At 46.1% G+C, this 27,672-nt stretch overlaps 2 protein-coding genes across 5 annotated transcripts in view; one reads left to right on the plus strand and one right to left on the minus strand.

Annotated features, from left to right (window-relative positions):
• Positions 1-1,150, minus strand: part of RANBP10 (RAN binding protein 10) — an 89,065-nt gene extending 87,915 nt beyond the window's left edge. The window contains exon 1 of one of the 4 annotated variants that reach the window (XM_087738979.1): positions 879-1,149. In XM_087738979.1, the coding sequence (XP_087595105.1) occupies positions 879-1,083 (205 nt within the window). In that variant the 5' untranslated portion in view covers positions 1,084-1,149. Of the gene's footprint in view, positions 1-878 lie in introns of all 4 variants that reach the window. The other 3 variants (XM_087738978.1, XM_087738977.1, XM_087738980.1) reach the window with 3 other exon arrangements.
• Positions 1,151-1,607: 457 nt separating this feature from the next.
• On the plus strand, positions 1,608-27,534 carry TSNAXIP1 (translin associated factor X interacting protein 1). The gene is made up of 16 exons (XM_087739852.1): positions 1,608-1,715; positions 5,147-5,237; positions 6,944-7,047; positions 8,380-8,503; positions 11,250-11,343; positions 15,563-15,759; positions 18,043-18,178; positions 18,978-19,147; positions 20,563-20,722; positions 21,006-21,136; positions 22,134-22,262; positions 23,872-24,033; positions 24,910-25,019; positions 25,861-25,984; positions 26,319-26,425; positions 27,263-27,534. Exons 1-16 carry the CDS (start codon positions 1,687-1,689, stop codon positions 27,489-27,491), a joined length of 2,097 nt encoding a protein of 698 aa, XP_087595978.1. The 5' UTR covers positions 1,608-1,686; the 3' UTR covers positions 27,492-27,534.
• Positions 27,535-27,672: the final 138 nt, after the last annotated feature.

Genomic DNA, 27,672 nt, shown 5'->3' on the forward strand with positions numbered 1-27,672 from the left:
CACGTTTTGTTCTAAAACACTGCTATCTGAACACAGCGGGGATCTGTTTCTACATATAGCCAACAATTTAAAGCGCACTTTTCAGAGAACTAGAATATACAATCCTGCACTGCCACCACGAACGATCCCTACACTACGAGCACTGTAGTTTCTCCTTTGTTTTCACTGTGAAGTTACTGAGAAAGACTCACAGCACTACCTCTCCCCCTCCCCGCATACGTCATTTGAAGACCCACGTACACAAACAGAAGACAAAAATGATTACACAAGAGAGGAATGACATCAGTGTTTACTAAGCAGGCAGGAAAAGGAATGATCAGACCTCTGCTGGGTGGGTAGGCAGAACAGCCTCCAATAGCGAGCAAGAAAAACACCACTGTCCCCAAGTCCTAGAAGTCTGCGAGCACCTATTTTGTGTCAGCTCAAGGAGCCGAAGCCCCGGTTACGCAGGGTGTCGATGCCATCCCACCCCTTGGCCGGGTCTTAAGCAGGATGACAGAGTAAACAGACGATCCGGCTGCACGGACGGGCTCGGGCCCGGGCTGGTGGCACTGCAGAGCCTTACATAAGGCAGCACGCCCCGCCGGGGGACGAGCCCTCGGCCCCAGACCGCCTCCGCTTCCCCAGCCCGGGGAAACCCCGCTCCGGGCTGGAGTCCGGCCACGGCACCCAGGAGGAGCAGCCCGCCCCGCCGCCGGAGCCCGCCGGCCTCCCCTCCCCGCCCCTTCCCCCGGGGCTGACAGACCCGCGACCGCCCCAGCGGAGGCCCGGGCTGCCGGCCCCATCCCGCCGCCCCACCGGCCCCGCCGAGGGCCGCCCCGCTGCAGGCCGAGGCCGAACCCGGCGCCGCCGCCGCCGCCGCCCCCCCAGCCCGGCACCTTTGTAGTGGACGCGCAGGTTGCCCTGCGAGAGGCCGATGTAGTTGTACTTGTCCTTGGGGCTCCAGGACCGCGGCAGCGGCGTCTCCTCCTGGTTGACGGCGGGGTAGAGGCGGCGGAGGCGCTGGCTCAGCTCCTGCTCCTCGGGCGGGCACGGCAGCGCCGCGTCCCCCCCGTGCAGGCTCCCCGCGCCCGCATCCGCCATCTTGGATTCGCTTTGTGTCACCGGGCGGGGAGCGAGGCCCGGCTCCGGCCGCCGGCCAATGGGGAGCGAGCGTGGCCACAATGGGGCCGCGCTGCCCGACGGGAAGCGGAGTCCGCGCCGCTCCCGCCTGCCCGCCTCTCGCTCTCGCTGGGACTGCAGGTCCCGACAGGCACCGCGCTCCAAGCCCCGCCCCTCCCCTCGGCGCGCTGCACGCTGGGAAGTGTGTCCCCCCTCCACCCGGCTACGGCGAGCGACCCCGGGTGCGGGACTCCTGTTCCCAGCGTGCTCCGCGGCAGCGCGGCAACGGGGGGCCGCCTCGCTCCTGCCGGCGTCCGCCGGCCGCCTCCGCGCAGGGGCCGGTTTCTGCCGCCCCGCCAGGGGGACGGGCAGCGCCGCTCCCGCGGCCTCGCCCCGGGCCCGGCCGCTCGGCAGAGCCCGCCTCCCGCCGGGGCGGGGCTGGGCCGCGCCGGGGCGGCTGCGGCTGGCGAGCGGCACCAGCGCGTCAGGCGCTGCCGGGGCAGCTATGGAGGCACGCGGAGGGGTCCTGGGGGGAGGGAAGCGTCTCCATGGCGACGCATGTAAACAGCGCGGGCGGTGCGGACTATGGCGGCGGGCCGCGCTCCGCCGGGCGGGTAAGGGCCGGGCCGGAGGGAGGGAGAGCGAGCCGGGCAGAGCCCTGCCCTTCCCGCGGGGCCGCGGTGCTTCCCCGGCCCTGCCATACGTAGAGGCTGGCAGGCCGCGGGCGCTATCACCGCGCCCGCCGAGAGCCGGCGTCAGAGCGGAGCGGGGGCAGCAGGCCATGGTTCGGCACAGCGGCTTGTCTGGAAGGGTAAATAAACAGCGGGGAAGGCTTTCGAGGATTGCTCTTGGGACTTCAGGGGACAACATTGCTGTAGCAAGGGCCACACTCACTCACAGTGGAGCAAGGAGCTTGTTGAGCAATTCCTGTGGTATTTACCTTGCCATTGTTACTGTTCATAGCCAGCTGTTGATGGTTAGCTACAGTGAGTTTATAGTTTGGAAAGCAGTGCCTCTCCCTACTGGTTGTTTTCCATACCATTCCTTTATCAAAGCATCTGCCTCTACCATCAATACCTTGTTCTAGTTAGTCTGAATAGTTCAGAATAGCTATAAAAGTGGAGGTCTCCCTTCTTTTCCTGTCTTGGAAGGGGATGGTGTTTTCTAGCACACAGGTCTTTGTTCCGCTGGCTGCCCTTTACCTGCCCTCTGAGGGCAAGGCGGCTGCCAAAGGTAACCGCAGCACGGGCCAGGCCCTGCCCAGCAGAGCTTACCTCCGGCCCTAGACGAGGCCAGGTGGTGAATCGGGTCCAGGGCGAGCAGCTCAGAGACAGGACTGCAGACAAGGCTACAGTGTAGGTCCAAGGCACATCCAGGAGACAGGGCTGAAGACGGTTACAACTACAAAGTAGCTCAGGCAGGATGTGAAGGCCTAGGCCTGAGCTTAAATGGAGCTCCTGGACCAACTGGCAGGAGGGTGTATGGGTGAGGGTCTCAGCTGAGGCTGGTCTGGGTAATTAAGGCCCATTGGAGGCTCTGACAACTGCCCGGGCTGCCTCAAAAGGAAAATTCTGGTGTGTTCGTGGCCAAGCCTACTTTTCTGTGTATGTCTTAAGCCTCCCTCTGGCACAGCAAAGGCCTAATTTATACCCACAGATAGGTTTTTATCTTCAGATCTCAGACCTGTATGGTAGTCTAAAACCATGCTATCACGGCCTTTTCTGCTGGAGAGCTCCAATATGGACAGCCATGTCTACACCCATTCAAGAAAATTTACATCCAGTAAAAGCAACTTTGATTATACTGAAGTCGTATGTTTTGTACTCTGGGAAGTACCTTTCATCAAACAAGCAAGTTTTTCTTGCTTCAATTTTGCTGGCTTTCACAATGCCGAAAAAGCCATCAGTAACAAATCCAGGCTGTCTGTACCACAGTCCAAGTAACAATAATTCTCACTCATGGGAAAAGTTGTAGGTACTTCTTTTTTTCACTTAATGTCATTGCCTGGGAACAGGCATCTTTTAATTTCCAACCGTGGGCCATCTTGTAGTCGGAGACCCTGCTTTTGTCAGGTGAGTTAAAAGCTGTCCTGGCTGGTAGTGTGCTGACTGATGTGGCTGTAAAGATTGCCATTATCTTAAAATCCCATCCTGCAAGAAAAAAAACAAATACATGGTCTTGAGTGGTAAGTGCACTTGGCTTTTATGAAAGCAAATGGAAGCAAAGAGTGCTCAGTACTTTGAGTATCAAACTGGTGGCAAGTTTACCTGCAGATAAGAAGATGCATTTCTGGATAGCTAGGAACCTTATTTTGTTTAAATGCACGAAAAGCGCCCTTCAGATTCTAAAACATGTGTTACTATATGCTTCATCATCTGTTATATATTGGAGACTTTCAAAACACTCTGCAATTCTGACCATAGGCCACTTCATACTCATCCTGCTCCTGGCATGTCCCTGGCCAGCAGAATTTGATCTTCTCAGGTGTGGCTCCCAGTTGCCGCTGCTTTTGCGTGCCTTCCTGTAGCCAGGCACACAGCACAAGCTTCCACGGCTTCCTCGTGCCAGTGGAACTGTGCCATGAAAGCATGTTGTGCCAGGTACAATCCTCTCGCAAGAACAAAGTGTCTTCTGTGTGTCTATGATCACTAAGCAAAATTAAAAGATGATGCTGGGTTAGTTTTCTGTTGAGGTGATGCCTTAAAGCAGCTTATAAAGATGTCTGATGAGCAGTGGCAGCAGCACAAGGTAAACAGCGGGAGGATACAGCTAGGAGGAGGAAATGGTATGGCTTTTCAAGAGCAGTAAGCTGCTAGATCAGCTCACTGTGTCTCAGGGAATCTCACCCAAAGGAGTGGTTCCTTGGGCTAGCTGACCCAACTGCTTGGGATTTCCATCTCCGTCCTCGCTGCCAGCTGCAGAATCGCTCCCGCACTGAGGGGTGAACTTGCATGTTATGTTTTTAGTCAGTCTAAACTGGGTAACTGCAGGTTTTCCCTTGGATTAGCAAACTAAAACAGCTCAGAAAGTTGCCCAGCATAGAGTAGCACTAACACCACCTAGACATCAGGAGCCTGTTGTGGGGGGGGAGGAGAAACAGGACCTCCCCTTTCAGCAGTGCCGAGCTGTTACCACATTTTACAGAGCTGCAGCTTGAGGCTGGGAGATCCAACAGCCCACCAGATATGCTCTCTCACCCCAACGCTGTGCTGGCCCTTGGTGGACTCCTGAAAGCTAGTCCAGCTCACCCTACGCACACCTCCCCAGGAAAGCGGGTGGTTGGAGAGCTAGATCTACTGAAGGTATAACAGCTCCCTGCCACCCGAGCGTGAAACCACACTGGCAGCTGAAGCCAATGCTCAGATATCAAGCCGAGCCTGTGGTCACGTTGTGCCAGTGCAGCACCTGCAAATTCACTGTGATCTCTGGATTGCTTTACTATATCATGGCCACCCTAATTTTCCCTAAAATACACATCCAACTGTGTTTATTTCTTAAAAGGCCTTTCAGCTATACATGCTAATTTCTAGTCTAGGAAAGAGAGTTCCTGGTTCCATTAGGAAAGAGAGTTCCTGGTTCTATTTGTTCCATGGTTTGCCAGTTCTACTGCTTGTCAGGTCATCTGTGCCATGGCATTACTGCCACCCCAGAGAACTGGCTGTGCAGGCGCTTTTGGGACCCCAGATCCCAGTTCTTGACCCATGGATAACAGGTTTTCTGGCTCTGTTTCTAGTCTCCTCTTCAGAAGACCAATTCACTCAGCCTCGCCCAGCTGCAGCGTTCAGCCTGGTTGCTCCCATTGGGACAGTGAGGACGATACCAAATGTTGTGCCAGTTATCAAATAGAAAATCCTGGAGTTCAGCTGCACCACAAATATTTCCATCAGTCCCTCCCTGTGCATTATCCTATCGGGTATTTTCATCCATGAGGCATGTCATAATTGGCTTTTTACCTTAGGTATACATAAACTGGACTCTCAAACTCCAACTGCATATTTAGTTAATTCTGTATATTTTTAAATGTTTCTTTCTTGTCATTGCACAGGACCACTCCTGAATCTTCCTCTGAGACTCCAGATTGCCAAACACGTATGAACAGTCTGAAATACATCCTGTCCAAGAAACAGAAGACTCTGGTGAGTTGAAGAATTCCAGAGAAACATCCAAACTTTAGCTAACTTGGTCAACTTTGAATCTTGCTGGAAGCCCAGGGACCATCACAAACTATTAGAAAGTCAAGCAAGTTCCAATCATTTTAATCTTTCTTTAATATATATATAGAGAGAAAATCTATATGTTGCTGCTAACTCTTAAATTTCGGATTCAGATGTCATCTTTGTAAATTAATTACTGCATTTTTAAGGGTGGAGGAAAGAGGAGAGGAATATAAATGTTGTTCTGGGCTGCAACCTTTTGAGTGGACATACATGCCAAATACTGAAGCCAGAATTTGACCCATATAGTTTTAGAAAAAAAGAAACCACATGACCGTATGCTGTTTAATCATAGGATAAGAGCATCCTACAGGAACATCTGCTCCCTAGTATTTTTCAGTCTTAGTAAATAAAATAAATGAGCATGGGGAAAATCTATATCCAAATTATGAGAAAATAAATTCCAGGAACATGTATACCAATGAACTAATGGGAGGTTAAGGTCTATAAAACTCATGTTATTTATTTTTAGGGGTTTTTTTCATTAGCATTTTGTTTGTGTTTCAGAAATTTGCCACTTCTATGACAAGTTGTATGTGCTACATTAGCACAAGAAATTCAAGCATTATTTTGTCCCTAAAACTGGGACATTCTGGAAGCACTTTCCTCATTGTACAAAAGATTTTCAACTCAATAAATTGGAATCTTACTATTTCTCCAATGTAATTTTCCTGCTTCTTGCACTGAAATTAGGGCATTCAAACTTCTGAGGCTTTCCATTTAACTGTTTCAAGGTTTGGTCAGTCTGAAGTTCGGGTTTTGAAAGTCAAACCCTCCTGTTTGCCCATGATTAATTTTTTGTAAATTTTACAGCCGGAATAGGGATGGATTTGTATTGAACAATTGCAAACTGATTAATTTGCTGTAATAATGAAGATAAAGTAGAGCAATCCAGCGTAGCTGGCTTTTTCTCCCTCCAGAGAAACACTGAGAAAGTTCCGAGATAGAATTTAACAGCCTCTTAAAATCAGCAAGATTTTGCTTCGAGAAGAACTTACAGTTTCTGAAGGAAATTTCATTCATCATGTTCTTTTTTCTGTTCCTCAGACCTTATCTTCATTACGTTCTACACTGATGCAAATTCAGCTGTTTTGTGTAGGGTCACCAACCTGCATTTAAAATTCATAATCTATATGAGTTAACCTAGCTCAGTGTGCCCTTACTAGGGCACACCCCAGTGCAAAACTCCGCAGTGGAAAGAAGACCTAAGTCAAACCTGTCATTTTGGTTTTTAGCTGGATTAATGCAAGATTCTGATTTGTTTGTGTGATGCTTTGTTTTTCAGCGGTCCCAGTGTAGACCAAGAAACCATTTTTCACCCAAAGATATGAACTCTTTTCCACAATCATGTCATCTAGGCAGCATAAGCAATAGCTACCAGGAAGTTGTTCAGAGGTGTTTAAGAAATGGTACTAGTCTGGGAAGATGATTTCTTCAAAGAACAAAAAAAGTTTACTTGGTTTTTAGGCGTGGTCAGTCCTGGCTGAGAAGAGTTTCAGGCTACAGCCCTTGTCTTTCTATTTGACTGTACTCATAGGCAGTTGTATTGATTCTGGATTTTGGCTCTTTGTTGTGAGTTTGTAGTGCTCAGATACAGGAAAGGGATTTTTTCCTTTCAATCTTTTCAGCTTTCTGCTAGAGGCCATTGGTCCATGTGGCCTGCATTTCCATCTGGGCAGACCGTCCTAAGGAATCACAAACCCTGCTGTGCCCCAGAGGAGAGACGGTCTAGGTAAGTTCAGACTGTACTATTGGTTAAGTCACCAGGATTGCTGGAAACAGTTTTTGAAAATCAAGACCTTACAGAGCAGAACCTTTTCGAGTGCTAGTGAGAACAATGATGTTGGGTTACCCCACAAGACTTCAGCACAACAGAGAAGACATTGCTGGTTTTGACTAGCAGCTCTACAGGAGATGTCAAGTATTTATGTAATAACAAGTCATGCTTGGTATAAACGTTACCACAAAATGCTATCATGTAATGATTCATTGACCGACATTATACAGGATCCTGTCAGGGCCCCAAGCACACCAACAGGCTCTGCAAGCTCTTCTCCAGTCCTAGGGATTTGGGTGCCTGGGCTCAAGATCAGTTCTGATATGGCACAGCTGGGTAACCTGGGACCGGGTGCTGTAAAAACAGCGGTGTGAGAAAGAGATGTGAGAAGCCTTTACTCAGGCTCACTCACCTTTTGTTCTTGCCAAGGCTATCATGTAGCCATGTCTATCTTGTACCTCACTGACCCTGGCCTGCTGCCTTGACATCCCAGCTTGGCATTGGACCTTCCTCATCACTGCGGATTTGCCTGACCATCACTGAATGATGGATGACCCTGGCTGCCATCAAGGGGCCTGCTCTGCTGTTCTTGTTCAAGTCCCGTGGCATTGTGCCCTGCTGGGCAGGTCACTGTCCCTGGTTGCCTTGCTGTCACCCTGTGGGGTCCCAGCTCCCCTTGAGCACAGGCACCTAAGCCCCCAGGGGTAGGGGAAGAGGTTCCAGAGCCTGTTGGTGCACTCAGGGCTCTGGCAGACTGCAGGACACAGTTGTGGATGATATAATAAGGATAGTTGTGCTTCTTAGTCTTAATTCTAGCTGGCTTTAATATGAAATATGCATGATGACATCCAGCAGAGGGACATTTAGCCTAGAACCTCCTGACAAACCTAGAACCTCAGGAGATGTAGTATGTTACCAGTTCTCTTTTCAAATGGCTGTTTTCCTTGACACATTTCAAATAACACATTTATTCTTTTCTGCCACAGAGAACACACTCACCTGGCTTTTTATATCAAAAAGCATTATGAAGTTCTTAAACTGAAGCATAGTAATAGCAGGATATCTTGAATGGCCTCCTGCTCCATCAAGGAATTTGAAATTGGCCATTATATGCTTTTTTTTTTTTACTGTAGTATACATATTCTCTCATGTAAGGGAAAATAATAAAGTCATGCTGTGAAGCAATGGGCAGTAGGAAGAGAACCAAGATCCTTGAGCTGATTTATTATGAGTTCGTTCTTATACATATGACACACATAAGTCCATTCTTTTCCTGTGTATCTGCAGCAATAAACAGGCCCTTCTCACCTTTCCAAAGCCACGATACTTGGAGGAACTGGAGTCCTACTTAAGGAAAGAGCTGCAGTCTCTTGATCTGACTAAAAAGAACTCCCAGGAACTGAAGTTACAGGTCTGATACAAGGTTCTCTTGACTTGAAACTACATCCTGAGGTGGATTACTTGAATTGTCCATCCAAAGGAAAAAGCAGATGAGAAGTGTAGGCGCCTGTGGGTAGTATTGGATAAGTGGGTTTGCAGCTTACGTTAGGGAACTTGCACAGAAAGCAGTTCATTTATGTGTTGGGTTGCTGTTGTTTGCATGTTGGGTTTATATAGAATCATAGAATAGTTTGAGTTGGAAGGGACCTTTAAAGGTCATCTAGTCCAACACCCCTGCAATGGGCAGGGACATCTTCAACTAGATCAGGTTGCTCAGAGTCCCGTCCAACCTGCCCTTGAATATTTCCAGGGATGGGGCATCCACCACCTCTCTGGGCAACCTGTTCCACCACCCTCATCGTAAACAATTTCTTCCTTCTATCTAGTCTGAATCTACCCTCTTTTAGTTTAAAACCATTACCCTTTCTCCTGTCGCAACAGGCCCTACTAAAAAGTCTGTCCCCGTCTTTCTTATAAGCCCCCTTTAAGTACTGAAAGGCCGCAATAAGGTCTCCCCAGAGCCTTCTCTTCTCCAGGCTGACCAACCCCAACTCTCTCAGCCTTTCCTCATAGGAGAGGTGTCTATCCCTCTGATCATTTTTGTGGCCTCCTCCTCTGCTTCAACAGGTCTGTGTCTTTCCTGAGGACTCCAGAGCTGGATTCAGTGCTCCAGGTGGGGTCTCACCAGAGCGGAGTAGAGGGGCAGAATCACCTCCCTCAAACGGCTGGCCGCGCTTCTTTGGATGCAGCCCAGGATACAGTTGGCTTTCGCGGCTGTGAACACACATTGCCAGTTCGTGTGCCGCTCTTCATCCCCCAATACCCCAAAGTCCTTCTCAGCAGGGCTGCTCTCACTCCCGTCATCCCCCAGCCTGTATTGATACCAGGAATTGCCCCAACCCAGGTGCAGGACCCTGCACTTGGCCTTGTTGAACCTCATGAGGTTCACATGGGCCCACTTCTCGAGCTTGTCCAGGTCCCTCTGGATGGTATCTCATCCCTCAGGCATGTCAACGGCACTACTCAGCTTGGTGTCATCTGCCAACTTGCTGAGGGTGCACTCAATCCCACTGTCTGTGTCATTGATGAAGATATTAAACAGTACTGGTCCCAGTACAGACCTCTGAGGGACACCACTTGTCACTGATCTCCATCTGGACATTGAGCCATTGACCACTACCCTCTGGATGCAACCATCCAACCAATTCATCATCCACTGAACAGTCCACCCATCAAATCCACCTCTCTCTAATTTAGAGAGAAGGATGTTGTGGGGGACCGTGTCACAGGCCTTACAGAAGTCCAGATAGACGACATCCGTAGCTCTTCCCTTGTCCACTGATGTAGTCACTCCATCATAGAAAGCCACTAGGTTGGTCAGGCAGCACTCGGCCTTGGTGAAGCCATGCTGGCTGTCTTGAATCACCTCCCTGTCCTCCACGTGCCTTAGCATAGCTTCTAGGAGAATTTGTTCCATGATCTTCCCAGGCATAGAATTGTTCACATCTTCTTGTGTACTCTACATCTTCTGTAACTGTTTCCATTTTCAAATCAAAGATCAAGTCTTCAGAAAGACATAGTAATCTAAAATGGATCTGAAACAGAATTTAGTCACTAAATTCCTGAAGATTCCTGTGTAAACCCATAAAGCAGCAAGTATGTAAGTTCCCAAATTTTCACTGCAAAACCTCTAATTTCTGAAGTTAGATTTCTGCATGTGACAAGAAGGGGCTTTCTCATCTAGCTCTTGCCTGAGCCTAATCAGGATCCCCAAAATTTGCAGCTTCTAATGGGTCTGATCCTGGGGGGTTTGTTGTGAGTGTTTGAGGATACACCTCATGGAGACATTGAGAACCACCACTTTAATTTGAAACACAGATAGAGTAGGAGTGGGTGCTCCTGTTTTTGTAATATCCTGCAATTTGAGCATTTATGCAGACTGGGAAGTTTAGATTCGATTTTCTCTGCACAAATTAATTCAAATTCTCATTCCCAAAGGAATCCTGTAGTGACAGGGAAAGAAAGTGGTAGATGGAAGAGAATGGAGGGAAACAAAGAGTAACTAATAGCAAGAGAAAATAGAGATCTCATAACTGTGTTTATGCTTTGAAAATATTTTTACTGTCTTACATGACATGTTTAATGGTATTTAGTAGTGAGGTACACTCAGTGAGAACATTACTTATTGCTAATGAAGTTTTTCCATGGCCCAGGTACAACATGAGAGTTTGACTATCCTCTCTGAACAAGTTTTGTTCTGCTGAGAAGACGTCTGCAGAGACATTCTCTCTGCTCTGCAGAGCTTGCCATTTAACTTAACAAAATAGGCAACAAAAGCAGCAATATGATCTTGTTATGTATCTATCTTTAACATCCATATTGTTACATCCATATTGTAACTTGAGTTCTAGTCAGCTCCATCTGAACAGTGTCGTTTTCATTTTGGAGCTGTGCCCTGACAGACTTGATCAAAGCTTCTCTTTGGCCACTAAAATGTTTGTTTGCTCTCCAGCATGCTGCGGTGCCCATCCACAGGGGAGAGAACTCCACCTTCATATGACATATTTGGGATGGCAGATAAAATAAAATGTGGTAGCAGTATTTTTATACTTATTCTCACTGTCATTAGATGCCATTTGTGTTGGACAAAACAGCTGTCTCTGAATTCTGAAAAATGTGCCACTGAATGTTTTCTCAAACTCTCTTTCTTCTCTCAGCCCTACAGAGAGATCTTTGAATTCTTCACAGACAACTTCAAGACCTGTAAGCCCTTGCTGTCAGCTATAAAAAATGAATATGAAGTTACTTTGGGTAAGCTCTTGGACTTTGACCTGTGGGGAAAATACACTAATGGAGACATGTTCTTACAGAGCTTAGTTCTGTTGGATACATATATGGGATGAACAGCCTAAATAGACATCAACTGGTAAAGCTATCTATCTGGTCCGTTAGGTCTGTTTCCTTCATAGATAAGATGAAGTTGTTGGAGAGGTTTTTTCCCTATAATATTTCAGATTTTAGATTTAGATTTAAGATTTTTAGGGTTTTTTTAAATCTTCATCACATACACCATTCAGGCAACAGCAGTATCTCAAGGTTTTTCTGGGACAATCACATTTGTAGTGGAGCGTATCGTACCAATATATTTGGATACACTTGCTCTGTTAACTTGAAGCTTGAATTACTTCCGAAGCAAGGCAGGGCAGAGAACTGCACTGGCTGTTCCCTGTCCGTTCTTAGTGTGCTTTAAACTTTGCTTGGCATTCAGATGCCACAGTGATACCAGTACTTTGTAAACAATCACAGAGGGCTAGAAATAGACTGTAACCAGGAGCTCATTTCACACTGGGTACCGAGTAGCTATCAAATGTCAACAGTTTTCTACTGGGACAGTCTCTTAAAGGATATATATTGTTTATCCCAGTACCTGTTACCTGGGCTACCTAATCATAGTCCCTCAGTATAGACAAAAATCTTTCTTTGCACGGTGTACTTCAACCAGGTGAATAAGTAAATTTTAGTAATCAGATTAAAACTTTTCTTTTTTTAAATCAGTTTCCTGCCAGAACTCTTTAGTAGACATTTCTTTGCTTCAGCTCCCGGAGAGATTACTGGTGTCCATGCTGTAGCCTATATTGTACTGCTTTCTGAAGCTTTTTTTTTTTTTTTTTTCTAAGCATTTATTTACTGACTCCTCCATATTGCTTGGATGTGATATTTTCCTTTTTTTCTTTGAAGTCTCTGGATACCCAGCAAAACATATCTTCTATGATAGCTTTATTTTTGGAAAGCAACTGAATGCCAGTGAACTAATATGCCATGGTAGCAAGTGTACTTGAAGCTCTAAGAATAAAACAAATGGAATATTTTTTTAAAGTTGGGATTGGGATCCTCCCACTTTGCTGTATATTGAGGACTCATTTTCCTAATTACAGATTTTACCTTGTTAACGAGGCCTGCATGATATCCATCCCCTTTTAGCTAAGGGTATTGAATGGGGTTATCTGTAAGTGATTTCCAGGCCTCCTTCTCCCTGCCTAGCACAGACAGCAGCTCACCTGCCTGGCCGAGAAAGCAGTGATCTAATCCAACCCAACAACTCATGGCCACGGAAACTAGAAGGTCCCACTTCCCCAGTCCTGATGGTGCGCTCCCACTGCTTAGGCTGCACCAGCTCTGCCACTCACTGGATACCTCTATGAGCTGAGTCAACTCACCCAGCAGGAAAAACAAACACCAAGAGCTGCAAAGTTTCCTGTTGGTTTAGCAAGCTGAATTGCTCACAAAAGTGTCTGTGCTAAGGAAGAGACAAAAGCAAGTGTCTGAGAGCAGAAAGAGTACAAAAGAAAAAGAAAACAAAGGAAATTTACTGATTTGTAGAACTGTACTCCTAAGTACTTATCTTTATTCTTAAATTATGTCTGACTGTGCTTAACAAAAGCAACTTCTTTAAAATCTGTGAGAGGTGGCCATTCTGAGGGCTCCTAATGTCAGAATTTTATATTCTGTTTATAGTCCCTCACTACAGTGCTTGGAGTCTTACTTAAGCTGCAGATAAATGGGACAATTTGCTTAGAGAGATGTCTCATCTTAGGTGGAGTCACCTAACATGCATGCTCTGTCTGTAGGATTTCACCTCCCTTTGAAACGGTAACTAAACCTCCTTTACACCACAGTATTGTATTTCTCAGCCAACTGGATATTATCTTTGCAATCTGGTTTAGCAGCTATGTCTGTCTTTCTTTTTTCTGCCATCCTGTACTAGCTTAGCCTATATGATGTTTAAGGTGCTCACCACTGCACCCACTGCCGGGGCGGGTTCTCCCCCTAAATCTGCTAGCATTACAACATATTTCCAGTTCAATCAGAATAATCTGTTTTTTGGTTTTTTTTTTTTTAAAAAAAAAGGTATTATTAAATGTTGTCCTAAAACTGTACTGCTTACACGGTATATTTAGCTGCATCATTTTGGCAGCACGACATTTGAAGTAGCTAGCACATGCATAGCTAAGCATGCAGGCCAGAGAAGGCAGCCGCCTCTGATGGGAACAGAGATGTGCAGCCTGTACTGGCTGCTTGCAACTGTGTGTCTTCTGCCAGAACCAGACATAAAACTGCAGCTGTAGCTCCTTTGCGTGTGAAGGTTGTGCTGAGCCAGTACTGAGGCTTTATGGCATTGTTTCTGGAGTAAATCCACATGAATGTGAAGGTACTAAGCAGAATTTGGAACATAGCACTATGGAGAAGACAGCCATCAAGTCCCTACAGCTGTTACCTTGATCTGAGATAAAAATTATGTTGCTGGGAGCTCCTTTAAGACAAAGCTGAGTGACAGTATAGGTCTTCATGGTGACATTATCCACAGCTGAATCCATTTCTTGATTAAAATAATATTCAGGTTGCTATGTCCACAGGGCCTTCACATTGACTCCTTTGTGGTGCTAAGACTTCTGGGTCCATCCAGCAATTCTGTATGTGCAATGAGCTGCACCACAGCCTGAATTTTTTCCAAGTAGGAGAATGTCTGTCCTTTCTTGGCACAGGGAGAGTTATGAGAGGTCATCAGAGAGCTAATGTTCTCAGATTGCACTGGCCAGTGTCCACACTATAAAATAATCACTATGGCAGCCAATGAGTTGTGCACTAACTTCTGACATACTGAGCAGCTACAATTAAAAATACTGTTGCTCTTAAAGGGGTTTGCTTGTGGTCAGGAGTCAGTTGTGAAACACTCAAACTACGCCTCAAAACAAGTCTGCTGAAGTTTTAACATGGTCACACTGAGCAACCAAACAGCACAGTGGCAGAATACCTGTACTAACGCTCTAATTTTTGCCATCTCTTGTCCCGATACAAGTATCATAGTGAAAGAGTTTTGCAAAACCTTTGGCACAGTTATACTGTGGGAAGGAAATTCACACCCAAGTATAATAAAAGTAGTTCCTGTTCTTAGATTTATGTACGCGTTTCAACTTTTAAAATGCAAAATCTGTTGCATAGTATTTGTACATAAATACTAATACTGGGTTTTATCGAGGAGGAAAAAACCTCCAAGTCAGATTATTCAGCATCCACCAGCATTTCTATTCTTCTGTTCAGGAGGAGGAGTGAACAGTTTTGATTGCTGAATAATGCAGTTATTCACAAACAAAACAAGGCTTGCTCACAGCCCCATTTGAATCACACCATAGCCTGTCTTTGATCATTTTATTCTCCTGGTAGAATTCCATCTAGTCATAACAACAAGCCTCCACACCAAGCAGGTGGCATCAGATGAAATTCTACCATGTAACTGTAACTAGGATGTGGGACCCAAGTCAAGTACTGTCTCTAGGTTCCTCAGGTAAATATGCTTAAGAAAAATTTTCAAGTCAGGGAAATAGCTGAGAGTGAAAAGCACACATTACAGCAGAGAAAGCCAAGAAGAACACAAGTTCTTTACTAGAGTACTGAAGAGAAAGGCAAAAGAAGAGAGGTCAAGGCATACCTAAAAAGAGGGGAGAGTGGGTAGACAACAAATTTGTATACAAAAGGTTGCATGAGACCATGCATTTGGAGACAAGAAAGCAGATTGAAGTTCATGAAGAACGTGCCTTCACAAAAGAGGGTAAATCGCTAATTACCAGCTGTCTTTAGCCCCATATGTTGTCTGTGCTTAAATGGTGACACCTTCCCACCTAGTGCAACATGACGAAGCCATCAGTGCTCATTACATCTTATCAAAACCTTAAGTACTCAAGAAAACAAAATAAAATACTGTTCATCCTTTGTTTTCCAAACCAGGATAAATAGCATGAGCTGAAATCAGAAATCTTTATGAAGTTCATATGCACAGCTGGATAAACAAGATGATATAATCCTAAAAGATACTACTTCCAGTCCTTAGACACTCAGCAGGCCAAGCAGTAAAAGCTCCATGTTCAGTCCCACTTCCCACAAGCACTGTTTTGAGGTTGAATATCCAACAGCCCAGCTGAGTAAAATTCAGGCTTTGTTGCTCATTGTCAGACCTCACCTCTGCTTTCTTTAGCTCATCAGAGGAAGACAATTCGTGCCCTAGAGCCCCTGAAGGCTATGGTCACAACTGTCTCCGAGGATTGCACCCGGCAGATACTGGCACTGCAGGAAAAGGAGAAAGATGAAATAAATATGTTAAAACAAGAGAAACAAAATCTGTTAACGTTCATTGACAACATGAAGGAAGAAAACAATTCTCTTCAGACCCAGGTAAATTAGACAGTGATGAATCAAACGTTTCCCAGCTTCAGTTGGATGTATTTTATACATCTGATCTCTTACCTCTCAGCCTCTTGTCCGTTAATGCCAGCAGTTCTGGAGCAGGCACTGAACATCTGGCACAGCAGTGATGCTGGATCTTGGCCAGCTCCAGAGAATATCCTGTTCTCTTGGGACAGGCTGTGCTGCTGCTGTCAGAAGTCTTCACTTGTATCTCTTGTCCCATCTGGCTCTTCCAGTGTCACATTTGAAGATGGGAGGAAATAAATATCTTCCTGGTAATAATGTTTTAAGTTCTTATGTAAAAGTACGTACACTCTTTTATAACATTGTACCCTTAGCATCTTTAAATCTGTATCATTCATCTTACTGCTGGTGTGCTCACATTGATATCTATAGTCAAGATTAGTTAAGTCTTTCTAATTTAAATTACCACTTCATACAGTTCTTGAACAGTTTCAGCTGCTCAGGCTGAAATGACAATGCTGTTGGAGAGCAGCAAGAGCAGGGCTGCTGCATGAGAAAGGACGAGCCAGGAGCTGAGGGCAACTGCAACGCAGGCAGAGCCCCACCAGCCAGGGCACAGTCTCACAGCACCAAGCAAGGGGCTGGTAGCAGTTGTCCTCAGCAGTTCCAGATGAGGCATTTAAGCCCGGGTCCATCTGTCAGGGGAGGAGGAAGCAAGCACTCAGGAGCAACAGAAGACAGGGCCAGAGTCAGGACAGGAGACAAAACTGCAACAGACATGCAAAGGGGTCCATCCAGGAGAAGAGCTACCTACAACATCAGTCCAAGGTCCAGTTAGGATACAGAGACAGGACTGGAGGCAGATACACCTACATCATAGCTCAACAAAGACCAAAAGCCTCGGCCTGAGCTTAAACAGAGCTCCTTGCCTGTGAGCAGATGGTATATGGTTGGAGGGTCCAGCTGAGGCTGATCAGGACAACTAAGGTTCTTGGGGCCCTGACAGCTACTGTAGCTAATTCAGGAAGTATCAAAGAAGTGTTAGTTGGAAGGAACATCTAGAGTCTCCAGCCCAACCTCCCACGTGAAGCAGAACTGTTGCCTATGTTACATCACATCAGCCATGAACTTGTCTGGCTTGAGTTTTGAGATTCTCCCAGGATGGTGATCCTCCACCTCCCTGGGCAGCCTGTTCCAGGGCTGTACCATCCTCCTGGTGAAAAATGAGCAGGAGGAAGAAACAAATTGTCCTTGTCACACAGCAATTCTGGTGTAGTCAGAGGTGTGATAACAGCATGAGGAACTCTACCTGAACTTGCTTTCATCCACTAGTTTAAGTACTAAGTGGTAAAGGTGAAGAAGAACAAGCTTCAGGACAGACTATGTAGGCTTCCTATTCATCTAGCTAGCACTTGGTGAACCTCAGAGGCTTTGGTTTCACTAGCTAGATCAAAACGCTCATAAATGCCTCTTCCATTTGCAGTCCTACAACTAGCCAGTTCCACTTGTTACTCACAGGCCTCAGTGCTTCATAGAGCCATAGAGAACCTTCTCTGAAAGGAGCAACCAAGAATTTATGTGAAGTTATACTTGCCTTACTTAAGAACAGAGCCCAGAGTCCAAATTCTAGTTTGGGCTATTTAAGTTTTGCAATTTGGGTGAAGGAGGTTAGGAAAAATAATTCTGCTAAAAACAGAATTCCATTTTTGAGACAGCATTCAAACATTCTAACTGTGGCATGGTTAGATATTCAAATATTCCTTGGAAAGATCCACCTAAGCTGCTGACTTGTCTGCTGGTGGCAGTGTGGTTGTGGCTATGATGGTGTAGGGACACAGGCAAAACAGTATTGTTACAGAGGACTTGTATTTTTAGGAGACTAACAGAATTCAGAATTCTCATCAGAATCAGACCAGTTAGAGTTCCCCAAGGCACTAGTTGTCTCCTCAGAAACAAGTAAAACACCAACTTGATTCATTCTCTATCCAGCAGATTAGGCAGGCATTGGCAGTGACAGGATGTGATCATGTGATGATGTATATAATTCACTCTCTAGAAGGCTAAACACTCAGACGGAGCACCCTTTTGCACACTACATCTGAGTCTGAACTCTTCTGTCATATTTCCATCCGGTCCATCCTTTTCTACAGAGTTATCTCTTGCCCACTCTCTGGCTGCAGTTTTTCCCATTTTGCTTTCCTTATCCCACTCTGTGCTCCTTAGTTTCTGCTCTAGACCCACCAAACCAGCCCAAGAGTTCCCACTGATGCCATGCTCCTGATCAATTCAAGCCTCTGTTTCCTGCAGGTGGAGCATCTGCAGACAAGCGTAGCTGAGGAGTATGCTCGCTATTTCAATGAGTACGGTGCCCGCAAACTGCTTCTAGCAAAACTGAATGATATGCATAATGAACGGCTGGACACGACACGTCACCAGGTCCAAGGTAGAGAAAGCAGATCTCTGTAAGAACCTGTCCAGCACAGAGACCCAAATGCACATCCATGGGTACAGCATTGCAGTAAAAATTCAGAGTATCTGTCTCTAAAATATCTTCAGATATGCTTTGATTCTTAAAAGTTAGACAAATTCATGGCCAAAAAGTCCATAAACAGGTAGGAAAGCGAATAGGCAGGGATATACCTAATAGACTGATCTGATTCAGTAGGTAAGTCGTTGCTTGTATTCTCATACGCTGTTGCTTAGCACAACAGGTAAATTGAAGGCAGCAGCTGCCCAGTGCAAAGGTTCCTTATGGTTTTTGACTCCAGTGCCAACTGTCAGCATGTCTCACCCAGCCACAGCTGCCAGCTTTGTGCCTGTCCACAAGGACAGACAAAACTGGTGAAACTCAGGTGTCACAAATACCTGGCACACAGGTTACTCTGTTGATCCACAGTTTGGTTACAGGCGCCCATAATGCTACTGCTTCTTACTTGCTGGCTGTAGCAATTGCATCTGTGTAAGGCTCTCCCCGCCTGTGATCCTTTCCGTTCATCAAAAGCAAGCCTGAGCCTTTGAATATGTATGTGTGTATGGGAGAGGAGGCAAGACAGTGGGTGGGAATGTGAACGCTGCAATATACTCCTGGACTTGCAGTTCTTTAATAATAATACAGTCTGCACCCATTCAGCTCTTGACAACACTTTGTAAGGTTATGTGGTCTAAAAGCTTAATAGACAATTTAGAAAACTTCGACTGCAATTTTACTGTCATGGGTTTTCATCAATGGCTGTTGTTTAAAGACATCAAGGATGAAGATGTGGTGAAGTTAACTTTGGCATTAAAGATAGCTCGGCAGGACCTCACAAGAGCCCAGGTGAAGCTGAACACAGTGATAGCAGGCTACGGAGATGTTGTGCCCAGGAGAGATTTTAAATTACTGGAGAAAAAATTCTCTGATTTACTTCAGGAGGTGAGCATAGGCTCCTAATTTTCAAGCTATACCACATAAATACAAACATAACATGATGCTTCTGTATTCAGATTGGGATAGGGACTCAGTAAACCTAGAGCTCACATATGGGCATTTCTTTGGGTTTTGTATATACATGAAAAGCCACTGTCCTCTAACCCCCAAAAGCTCCCTGTCTATTGGAATCTCATACTACCAGAGCACTCAAAATTAGTGTACCATCACAAACCCTTAACATCAGTTTTAGATTAATTAACACAGTAAAACTAATAATGGCCCACAGACCATCAAGAGCCCACAGATTACAGCTTGAGAAGTACTGTCTGAAGTCATCATATATATAAATAAATGAACTAGGTTCACCTCACATACATTGCACAGTTTTGTCCAAACCATGGCTAACTGAAACTACTGCCGGGCTACTAATGCTTATCTGTCTAGCTGGGGTTTTGCCTTTTCCAGTAGTATTAAATGGCTTCTTTAGCCTACTGAAACTCCAAGGTCATCAACCCAACTGTGGGGCTGATCAATGCATTTTCCAGCCGTGAAAGAACTGGACTAGGTTCCTCATGTTGTATCTGTTTGCTGCCTTTTCAGAATAAATGTTTGCTTGGCTTGCACTGGAGATGCACAGGAGCAATGCCATGTCACATGCAGGACAGAGAAGGGATGACACACACCAGTGGCTAGGATGGGGTCTGCTTCCAACCCCGCAGTGGCAGAGTGACATAGGAGGATGAAAAAGAACGCATTGGATCCCACCACATAGTGCACAGCTGTGAAGAGGGATGAATGAAAACGTCCATTAAGGCAAAAAAGTACTGCCCACCTTTGTGCTTCAGAAAAGCAGTGCTGGGCTTTCCCAGATACATTTGGGCCGTTGGCAGCTCCATTGGCAGCTCCATTCCAGCCCTGACCTTCAGCATAGCTTGATCCACTGCTCATGTCCCTGCATCGTGGCATAATAAATACAGACACAGCCCTCAAAACCCAGAGTAGAGCTGTGGTTACCTCTGAATCACGATGTACCTTTGTAGTAGCAGAGCAAAGATAAATCATATAAAAAAGAAACACTTTCTAAATAAAGTATAGTGCATCTGAAGGGGATGCATGTAAAAATTTCTAGAACAAAACCCTGTTTCTCTTGCTCTCTCCTAGTGGATTAACATCTATTTTTAAACACAGAAATAGGTATAAAAGGGACATTGAAATGTTTTGTCAGAAGTTTTTGTAAATGATAACAATAAAATTTAATAAATGATTTATTTTTCTTCTGATCTAGAAGCAATTAGCCAGGGACAGCTCTCCGTAAGTTTATGGACTACACTGACTGCTCACCAAAGCTGTCTGACAACAACAGAAAATTTCTGTTACTCGGGTTAGTTTGTTACAATCCTCCTTTCTGTATACTTTAGATGAAGACTCTGCAGAAGGACTTTGATCAGCTCCATAAGGAATATGAAACACTGCTGGAAATCCACAGAGAGACTGCAGAAGAGCGAGACAACTTCTGCGCAGAACTCCAGCGAGTTCAGCACAACTGCACACCCCGGCCAAACTGGGAGAAGTGTTCAGGTGCCAAATGTATTCAGCAGTGGTTTGCTTAAGGCATCTCATCTTTAAACACTTTGCTATGGTGCATTTCTTACCTGCAACACCCCGTTTTCTCGTAGGCTTTTAGGCAGTGGGCTGAGTCAAGAGAGGAGCTTGCAGGGTATTCCATTTTGCCTTAGATATCTTAGGAGACAAACTGGATGTCTAGAGATCTGTATCTATGATAAGGCTCCTAGTGGGAGTCACACAAAAGCAGTATACGTGGGTGCATTCTCCTCTTCTCAGTGTCTTTTTGCTGTTGCAGAGGTGATTCCTGGTGGAGCTGACCGGTGGGGCTGTCTGGCTGAGGGGAAGACCAGCGATCAGCTAGTGCATGTGCTCCTGGAAGAAATAGGAACAGCAGCACTAAAAGAGACAAATGTCTTCCCTGGATGGGTACGTGTAAGCTTTCTTCGCTGCTTGTTTCCACTGAGATTAATTGGCAATAAATATCCATTAGAAAGGTGGGAGAATTGCTTTCACGGCTGGTGTCTTCAACGTGCACCTTCCCATTAGTGTAACCACCAAAAACTTTAAAGCTAGGAAAACTCAGGTGCAATAGAAAAGCTGAAACTGAGTGTGAGCATACTGAAGACACAGCTGAAGTAGCCACATTTTACAATGAATCATCGGACATGCAGGTAGTACTCGTGGGCCAGAGCCCCTTACTAATGCTCCACTATATGGCTGAAACAAATTAACAGCTTCCTGCTGCTGAAGCGCCTTGTCCTTCTCCCCTGTCCCTGCCCCCTGGTATTGGCTGCAGCAACAGGAAAGTATCCAGCAGAGCAGTATTTGTTTTTTCCCAGGTTAGTTCTCTGCTGATGAGATGAACTCGGACAAAGCACTAGAATGACTAAGAGTAAGAAGGAAGACTGCATAGCAGGGAATGACTACTTTTCGTGGCATCAGGAAGTTAATTCAACTCACACTGTCCCATTGCGCTGCACCCCAGCACGTGAGGGAATCAGGAAATGATACAGGGACAAGGAAATGTTACAAGGATTCTTCACATCATGCCAAGCATGACTGTATCCAAAGGTGTTCTCAGGGAAAGAGCAGCATTTCTTTGGTCCTTCAACATCTCTTCCTCAGCCTTTCCAGAAGCTTGAAGTGTTTGCCCTGCCATTCCTGGAAGATATTTCCAAGGAAGATCTTTCCTCGTCTGTTTTTGCTGGGCAGAACCTCTCGCACATTCCCATTTTGTCCACCCTGGAGCACTTGAGACACACTGCAGAGGTGCTGACAGATGTGTTTTATAGTACTGGGAATAAGACCCACACAGATGACTCATTTTAATGGCTTTAGATGCTGAAAACATGGCTTTGGTGCTGCATCACTGCCAGTGAGGCAAATGCCTTACCTGTATCTGTGTTTCTTTTCCATTACTTAGGGCAAAGGTGACAAGGTGCCTGTGTACCTGAGGCATGAAGGTGAAGTCAAGAACAAAAAGCTGACTAAGAAGGATGTGGTGAACATCCTGAAGGATGTCTGGAAGGAGAAAATTGCACTAGAACAGCAGGTTTGTCCCATTTTCCTTCTCCACAAACAGCATTTGCTATGGCAGTCAGTCCAGTTTGGAAAGCCAGGGTCTCATCCATGTCCTGCCTAGTGTTTCATCTGAATCAAGCTGCATAAAACATTGTAAGAACAAACCACCTCAGCTGGCAGTAACCCTGTGCCTGGCAGGGCTCCCCACGGATCTGACTCATGCATTAGGACAGTATCACATGGATAACTGGAGTAGCTCCATCCCAGGCCTAAGAGGCTGCTTCTGCAGCTCCTGGGACAGCTGAGTGCTCATGAAGCAGCTGATGCCCAGCCACCACTGCAAATTCAGAGGCATTCAGGAAAACAAAGTCAGCACTGGTTGCTTTGATGTCCAGGGCTGTAAACTGCAGTGGTCCAGCAGCTGTTGCAAGAGCAGCTTGAGCTGTCCCTGAAGATCCCTCCACAACGCAGGGTGCCCCAGGAAGGAACCACTGCAGCAGTCACCCTGAGCTAAATCAGCCATACTCTTGAGTCTGAGACCTTAGCTAGACTGACTGCTGCTATTCTGGGGTGTGACGGTGCTCAGCAGACCAGCATGCCATCATGACTATGCAGTGTCTGTTCTTAGGTGGTGGAAACCTCAGCAACATCCCTGCAGCCAAAGCAAGGCCAAGGTTTTTTGCTGGGTTGATTTTAACCCATGTCAATCTGTTATTAAACTCCATAGTGTTTGTGCCCATACAAGAGAGGAACAGGTGACACTGGGGGAAAAATGAGGAGCAGGGACAAAAAATAATTTATATTGATGAATGAATTAATATAGAAGCGCTTTGGTTTTGTTACACAAAACCCAGAGAATTTCCCCTTCTTTGTCCAGGGTGGGTTGGGAGTGACAACTGGAGGCCAAAGGGGTGAGGGAGGTGTGTGTTCTCTGCCAAGGCAGACATTATGGGTTGCCTGTCTGGGGTGATACAAGACTCAAAAAGAGGATAAAAGGGGCTGTTTAATTCTTCCCATGTTAGGGACAAGTATGATACCATCTCCCCACATACTGGACAAGCCCTGTTACTGTGCCTCAGTCATACGAGAGCAACCTTGAGAGAGGCAGAGTCACTTTACAGATTTCTTCTCTTGAGCTGGAAGCCTAGAAACATCTCTGAGATCAACCCTAAATGGCTTAATGTTTTCTATGGCAGCTGTCTTTTACTTTCAGCTTGATTTCCTGGGGAAATAGCATTGCTGCAGTCACTGTCTGGCTCTACTTTTCTCCAATAACTGCTGCCATTTCTCAACCCATGAGCCAAGCTCAGCTAAATCTGACGGAGGGGTAGCAAGTTCCTACATATTTCACAAAAATAGGTAGGAGAAGAGAGACTTTATCAGCAACAGAAGAGCTTCATTGTAAACTTACCCACATTTAGAGAACAAACCTGGGAGAAACATTTTGAATGATCTAATAATGGGGAAGACTCCAGCCAGCACTAGCACTGTGTTAGCACTGTGTGAGATCCCCAAAAGACAGACATCTGTACACAAGATGTATAGACATCTGTATACAAGATCTGTACACAAACAGCTAGAATCAAATGGGTAGATTTGATTTAGTTCTGCTGTTTATGGGAGTTACTTGTTATTCGCAGACGGGGAAGCGATCCAGTCTTCCTGAGTTCTTTCTCAGCTACCTCCAGGAGAAGTACGGAGATGCCGCTGCCATGGAATGGTCTTACACCCTCTATGAGAACATGCGACTCTGTCGATCAAACCACGTCCTGAGCTCATTCTATGACATGCTCACTGGGAAGGTAGGCAACCCGCAACCCAATGCCACACCTCTGCCCAGACATCCCCGCTGTGACAGGCAGCAGGCAAGGGAAGTGCTCTTCTGCAAAGCAGCTTCAACTCCTATTCCTCCCCCGGGAAGCTGCACCTTCTCACGACAATAAAAGTAAACACTGACACACACTAGAGAAGGGAATCCTGTCCATGCAAGACATGGCAGGCTCTTACTGCTCCCAAAAGAGCTTCTAGAAGGCCCCATTTCTTTCAAACACTTTAGTCACATCGTATCTGCTCTCTCTGATGAGAGGCTTCTGTTTGCAAGACTTACATGCAAGCCTCATTCTCTCAATAGGTCTTCCCTGAAACAGCTCATGGTCTGTCCCTGTGCAGTGCTTGTGAAGATCAGGACACAATCTCTGAACTGTAGCACCGTGCAAGCCCTGGCAGCCTTGCTCCCTGCTCCCCAGCCCCATGTCACAGCTGGAGATCACTAGCTACGTGGCCACATCTTTCCATCTCCTGTAACAGAAAGACATGTAGCCCCCCCAGGTCCTCTTATACTTGCCCTACTTATGTCTTGCTTGGAAATGGAAAAGTGGCTGGGACCAAGTGCCACCATCTGGGCAGGGAGGCTGCTGCCATTCTGGGGGATCCAGGGCGTGCATCTGCACCTGAGGGTTTAACAGTTTAAGCAAGTTGTTCAGCAAGAAGCCACTGTGAACAGCCACCCTGCAAACCACTGTGTTGCTTGCTTAATTATTTGCAAATCGCTGAAAGCCACTCAGGTAAAAGTTGCTTTAGAAGCGAGCACAGTCCTTTTGCAGTTTTGCTTCCCTCTTGAAGGTAGTCCAAGGAACAGACAGGCCGTTACTGACCTGTGAACCTTCCCTGTTTCACAGGTGGGCGAAGAACAGTATCACGGCCAGAATCAGCTGATTTCCAACCTGCAAAAGGAGCTGGCTGCCTGTGACAGCTCAAACAGCGGATCCCTGACCAGCAAGCAGTTCAGGCAAGAGGCCGACTGTTGCCCACCGAGCTCTGCTCACATCTGGCACGCGTCAGATGTTGTGCTATGCGGAGTCTGTCTGCTTTGCTTATCTGCCAGCGCAGGCAGGGGAGGAGGATTTTTCTGTCTTTTAAATTCCTGTGCGGACAGCTCTAGCAAGTCTATACTTGTTAACCTCTGCATTAGGTTTAGAATAATGTGAATACTGCAAGTTTTGAGTAGTGCAACTGAAGAGGCCTGAGAGTGGCCATGGGGTGCTTCACACATGCAGTGGGACAGGCTGGCAGCCCCTGCACCCTGCCATGCTCCCTGAGGGGACATGGGACCCTACACAGTGCTCCCACAAGCTCCTATTGTAGGTAGCAAAATTCACAGAAATGCTTTGTGACAGGTGCAAGGTTGGTCATTCTTCTCCCAGTTAATCAATCAGCTGTGCCTTCATAAGTGAAACTCTAAATACAGCATTTCTTTGGGCAATAGCACAGAAGAGAAGCATCAACCATTTCCAGCACTTAACTGGGAATGCGGCTCTGGTACAAACATGCTAACAAATTCAGTCTGGGCTACCAGCTAAGCCATACTCACAGTTGCATTCAGAGTTTCCCACATGGCTTAGCATCCAACGCTTACGTGAGTCCTAAGACCTGCTGAAAGCTTTGCCCTTTTTTTACACGTGCTTCTTGAAATGTGTTTCCCATGAAAGCAATGAATTTTTGAAGATCTGCCCCGTGGAATACGTGCACAGACTGGTAGCCTAAAAAACAGCCAGCCACACTGGCAGTCATTAAGTGCTCGTACTGTAACAGCATACACACTTCAAGCCGTGTTGCCTGTCTCCATACAGCATGGCTGTGAGAGAAGCTTTTCCCTTGAAAAGGGAAGAGTCAATCCAAGAACTAGTGGATGCCAGCAGGTACAAGCTGGACAGCACTGAAGACCTTATTGACTACATATCCTTATTCAAAGAAGTAAGCTGATGTTACTGAAGTTTTCCTTTTGATTCAGATTAAGCCTAATTTAGGGCTTAAATTAGTTTTATCAGACTAACTAGCCTTATCAGACTAACAAAGTTGCAGTGCCCACCACAACCTCTAACACCCAAAGGCCATCTGCAGACAACAGCAATGCAAGCTTGTGCCTTTTCTGTGATAGTTTTTCTTCCATATTCTCTCTCTTTATTCCCACTTTTCATGTGGAAATTCCATTTCTAGGAGACCTGAGTTATTTTAATACACATTGGGGGGCAGCTCCTGTCCAGACTGGAACACGTGTTCAGTGCTAACGACCTGTAATTCCTTCCAGGATGAGGAGGGGAATGCTGAACCTTTCGTTGCAAAGCTCAGGAGCCAGTACGTCAGGGAGAAGCACGAGTACCTGAGACAGCTGAAGAACAAGCTGGGAGACTTAAGGTAAGTACGGAGGGAAGGGGCTGCTGGGGACAGCAGATCAGGACAGCGCGTGCAGAGGGAACCCCCCTGTGGACACAGGAGCGTGTGGCCAGCACAGGGCCCCTTGCACTATCGGAGGGCCCCAGCTGTGAATTATTGCAGGAAATACCAAAACCTGGCTGAGTCCTGCTCTACAGAACACTGCACAGTGTCAGTTCTTGACCCAAGAGACTTGGATATGGCAGGCAGTGAGCAGAGAAGATTGGTTGTACCAATAATCCCTTTCAGTACTTGAAGCCTCATATCTCAACACTCCTCAGCTCTCCAAAAACAGCAGTAAAATCCTGTACATCCTCAGTGGCTGGTTCTGAGGAGTGGAAAGAGTGAACAGGACTGACAACTGCAGATTGAAAGAAATAATTCTACCTTAAAACAAGATAAACAAGAGGCAGTTACTGTGTAGGAAAAAATGGGTGGTGCCAGGCACTGAGCACTGAGGGGAACACTGAAGATGGATGGATGCCCATGAAGTACTGTCCAATGTGGGCACTGAATCAGCAAGGGAAAAATGTAGTTGCGTAACAAAGGATATCACAGTGCACAGAGTGAATTTAAGGTCTTCCCAGGTTATCTCAAGTCTAACATTTCCTAACTTCTGTTTGGTTTGAAATTTAGTACTTAGCAGCCTTTATTTGTGTATTTAAAAACCAAAGGGATAGTAGTAGAGGCAGAGATAACAATATCAAAAGACATCTGTGCTCTGCAATTCAAGCAGCATGGATTCTCACTGTGGCACAAATACATAAATATTCCTTTCACGTACCACAGCATAGCAGTGACTGAGTTGTTTTTGAACAGAGAGGTGAACGCAGATGATCTGAAGACTGCCTTCTGCACAATCGATCCCAATATTGATGATCAGACACTAGATACCTACATTGGCCTGGCTTATCAGGTCCAACGAGAACAGCCAGACCAAGAAGTTGTCCCTGTGGAAACTGCACTTGAGAGACTACTCGCTGGAGATGTGAGACGAGTAGGGCCCTCACCCCGGGAGGGAAGCACAACAGACTTTGAAGGAGAGTAAGGAGACTTCCAGTATTAAGAATAAATGGACGGTTTGATCTTCAGGTTTGGATACCAAACTGAGAATCAGAATTACTGCGCTAAATACTTCTTCCCGTGCATACAGAGATACACCTAATGACTCACAGTAGAGAGGATAGGCTAGCTTGAACTGTCAGAAGCACTTTCAGCAATGAAGCATT

The sequence above is a fragment of the Nipponia nippon genome, unplaced genomic scaffold, assembly GCF_047370975.1.
Source record: "Nipponia nippon isolate SJK-2023a ecotype South Korea unplaced genomic scaffold, ASM4737097v1 scaffold_7, whole genome shotgun sequence".
Classification (NCBI taxonomy): domain Eukaryota; kingdom Metazoa; phylum Chordata; class Aves; order Pelecaniformes; family Threskiornithidae; genus Nipponia; species Nipponia nippon.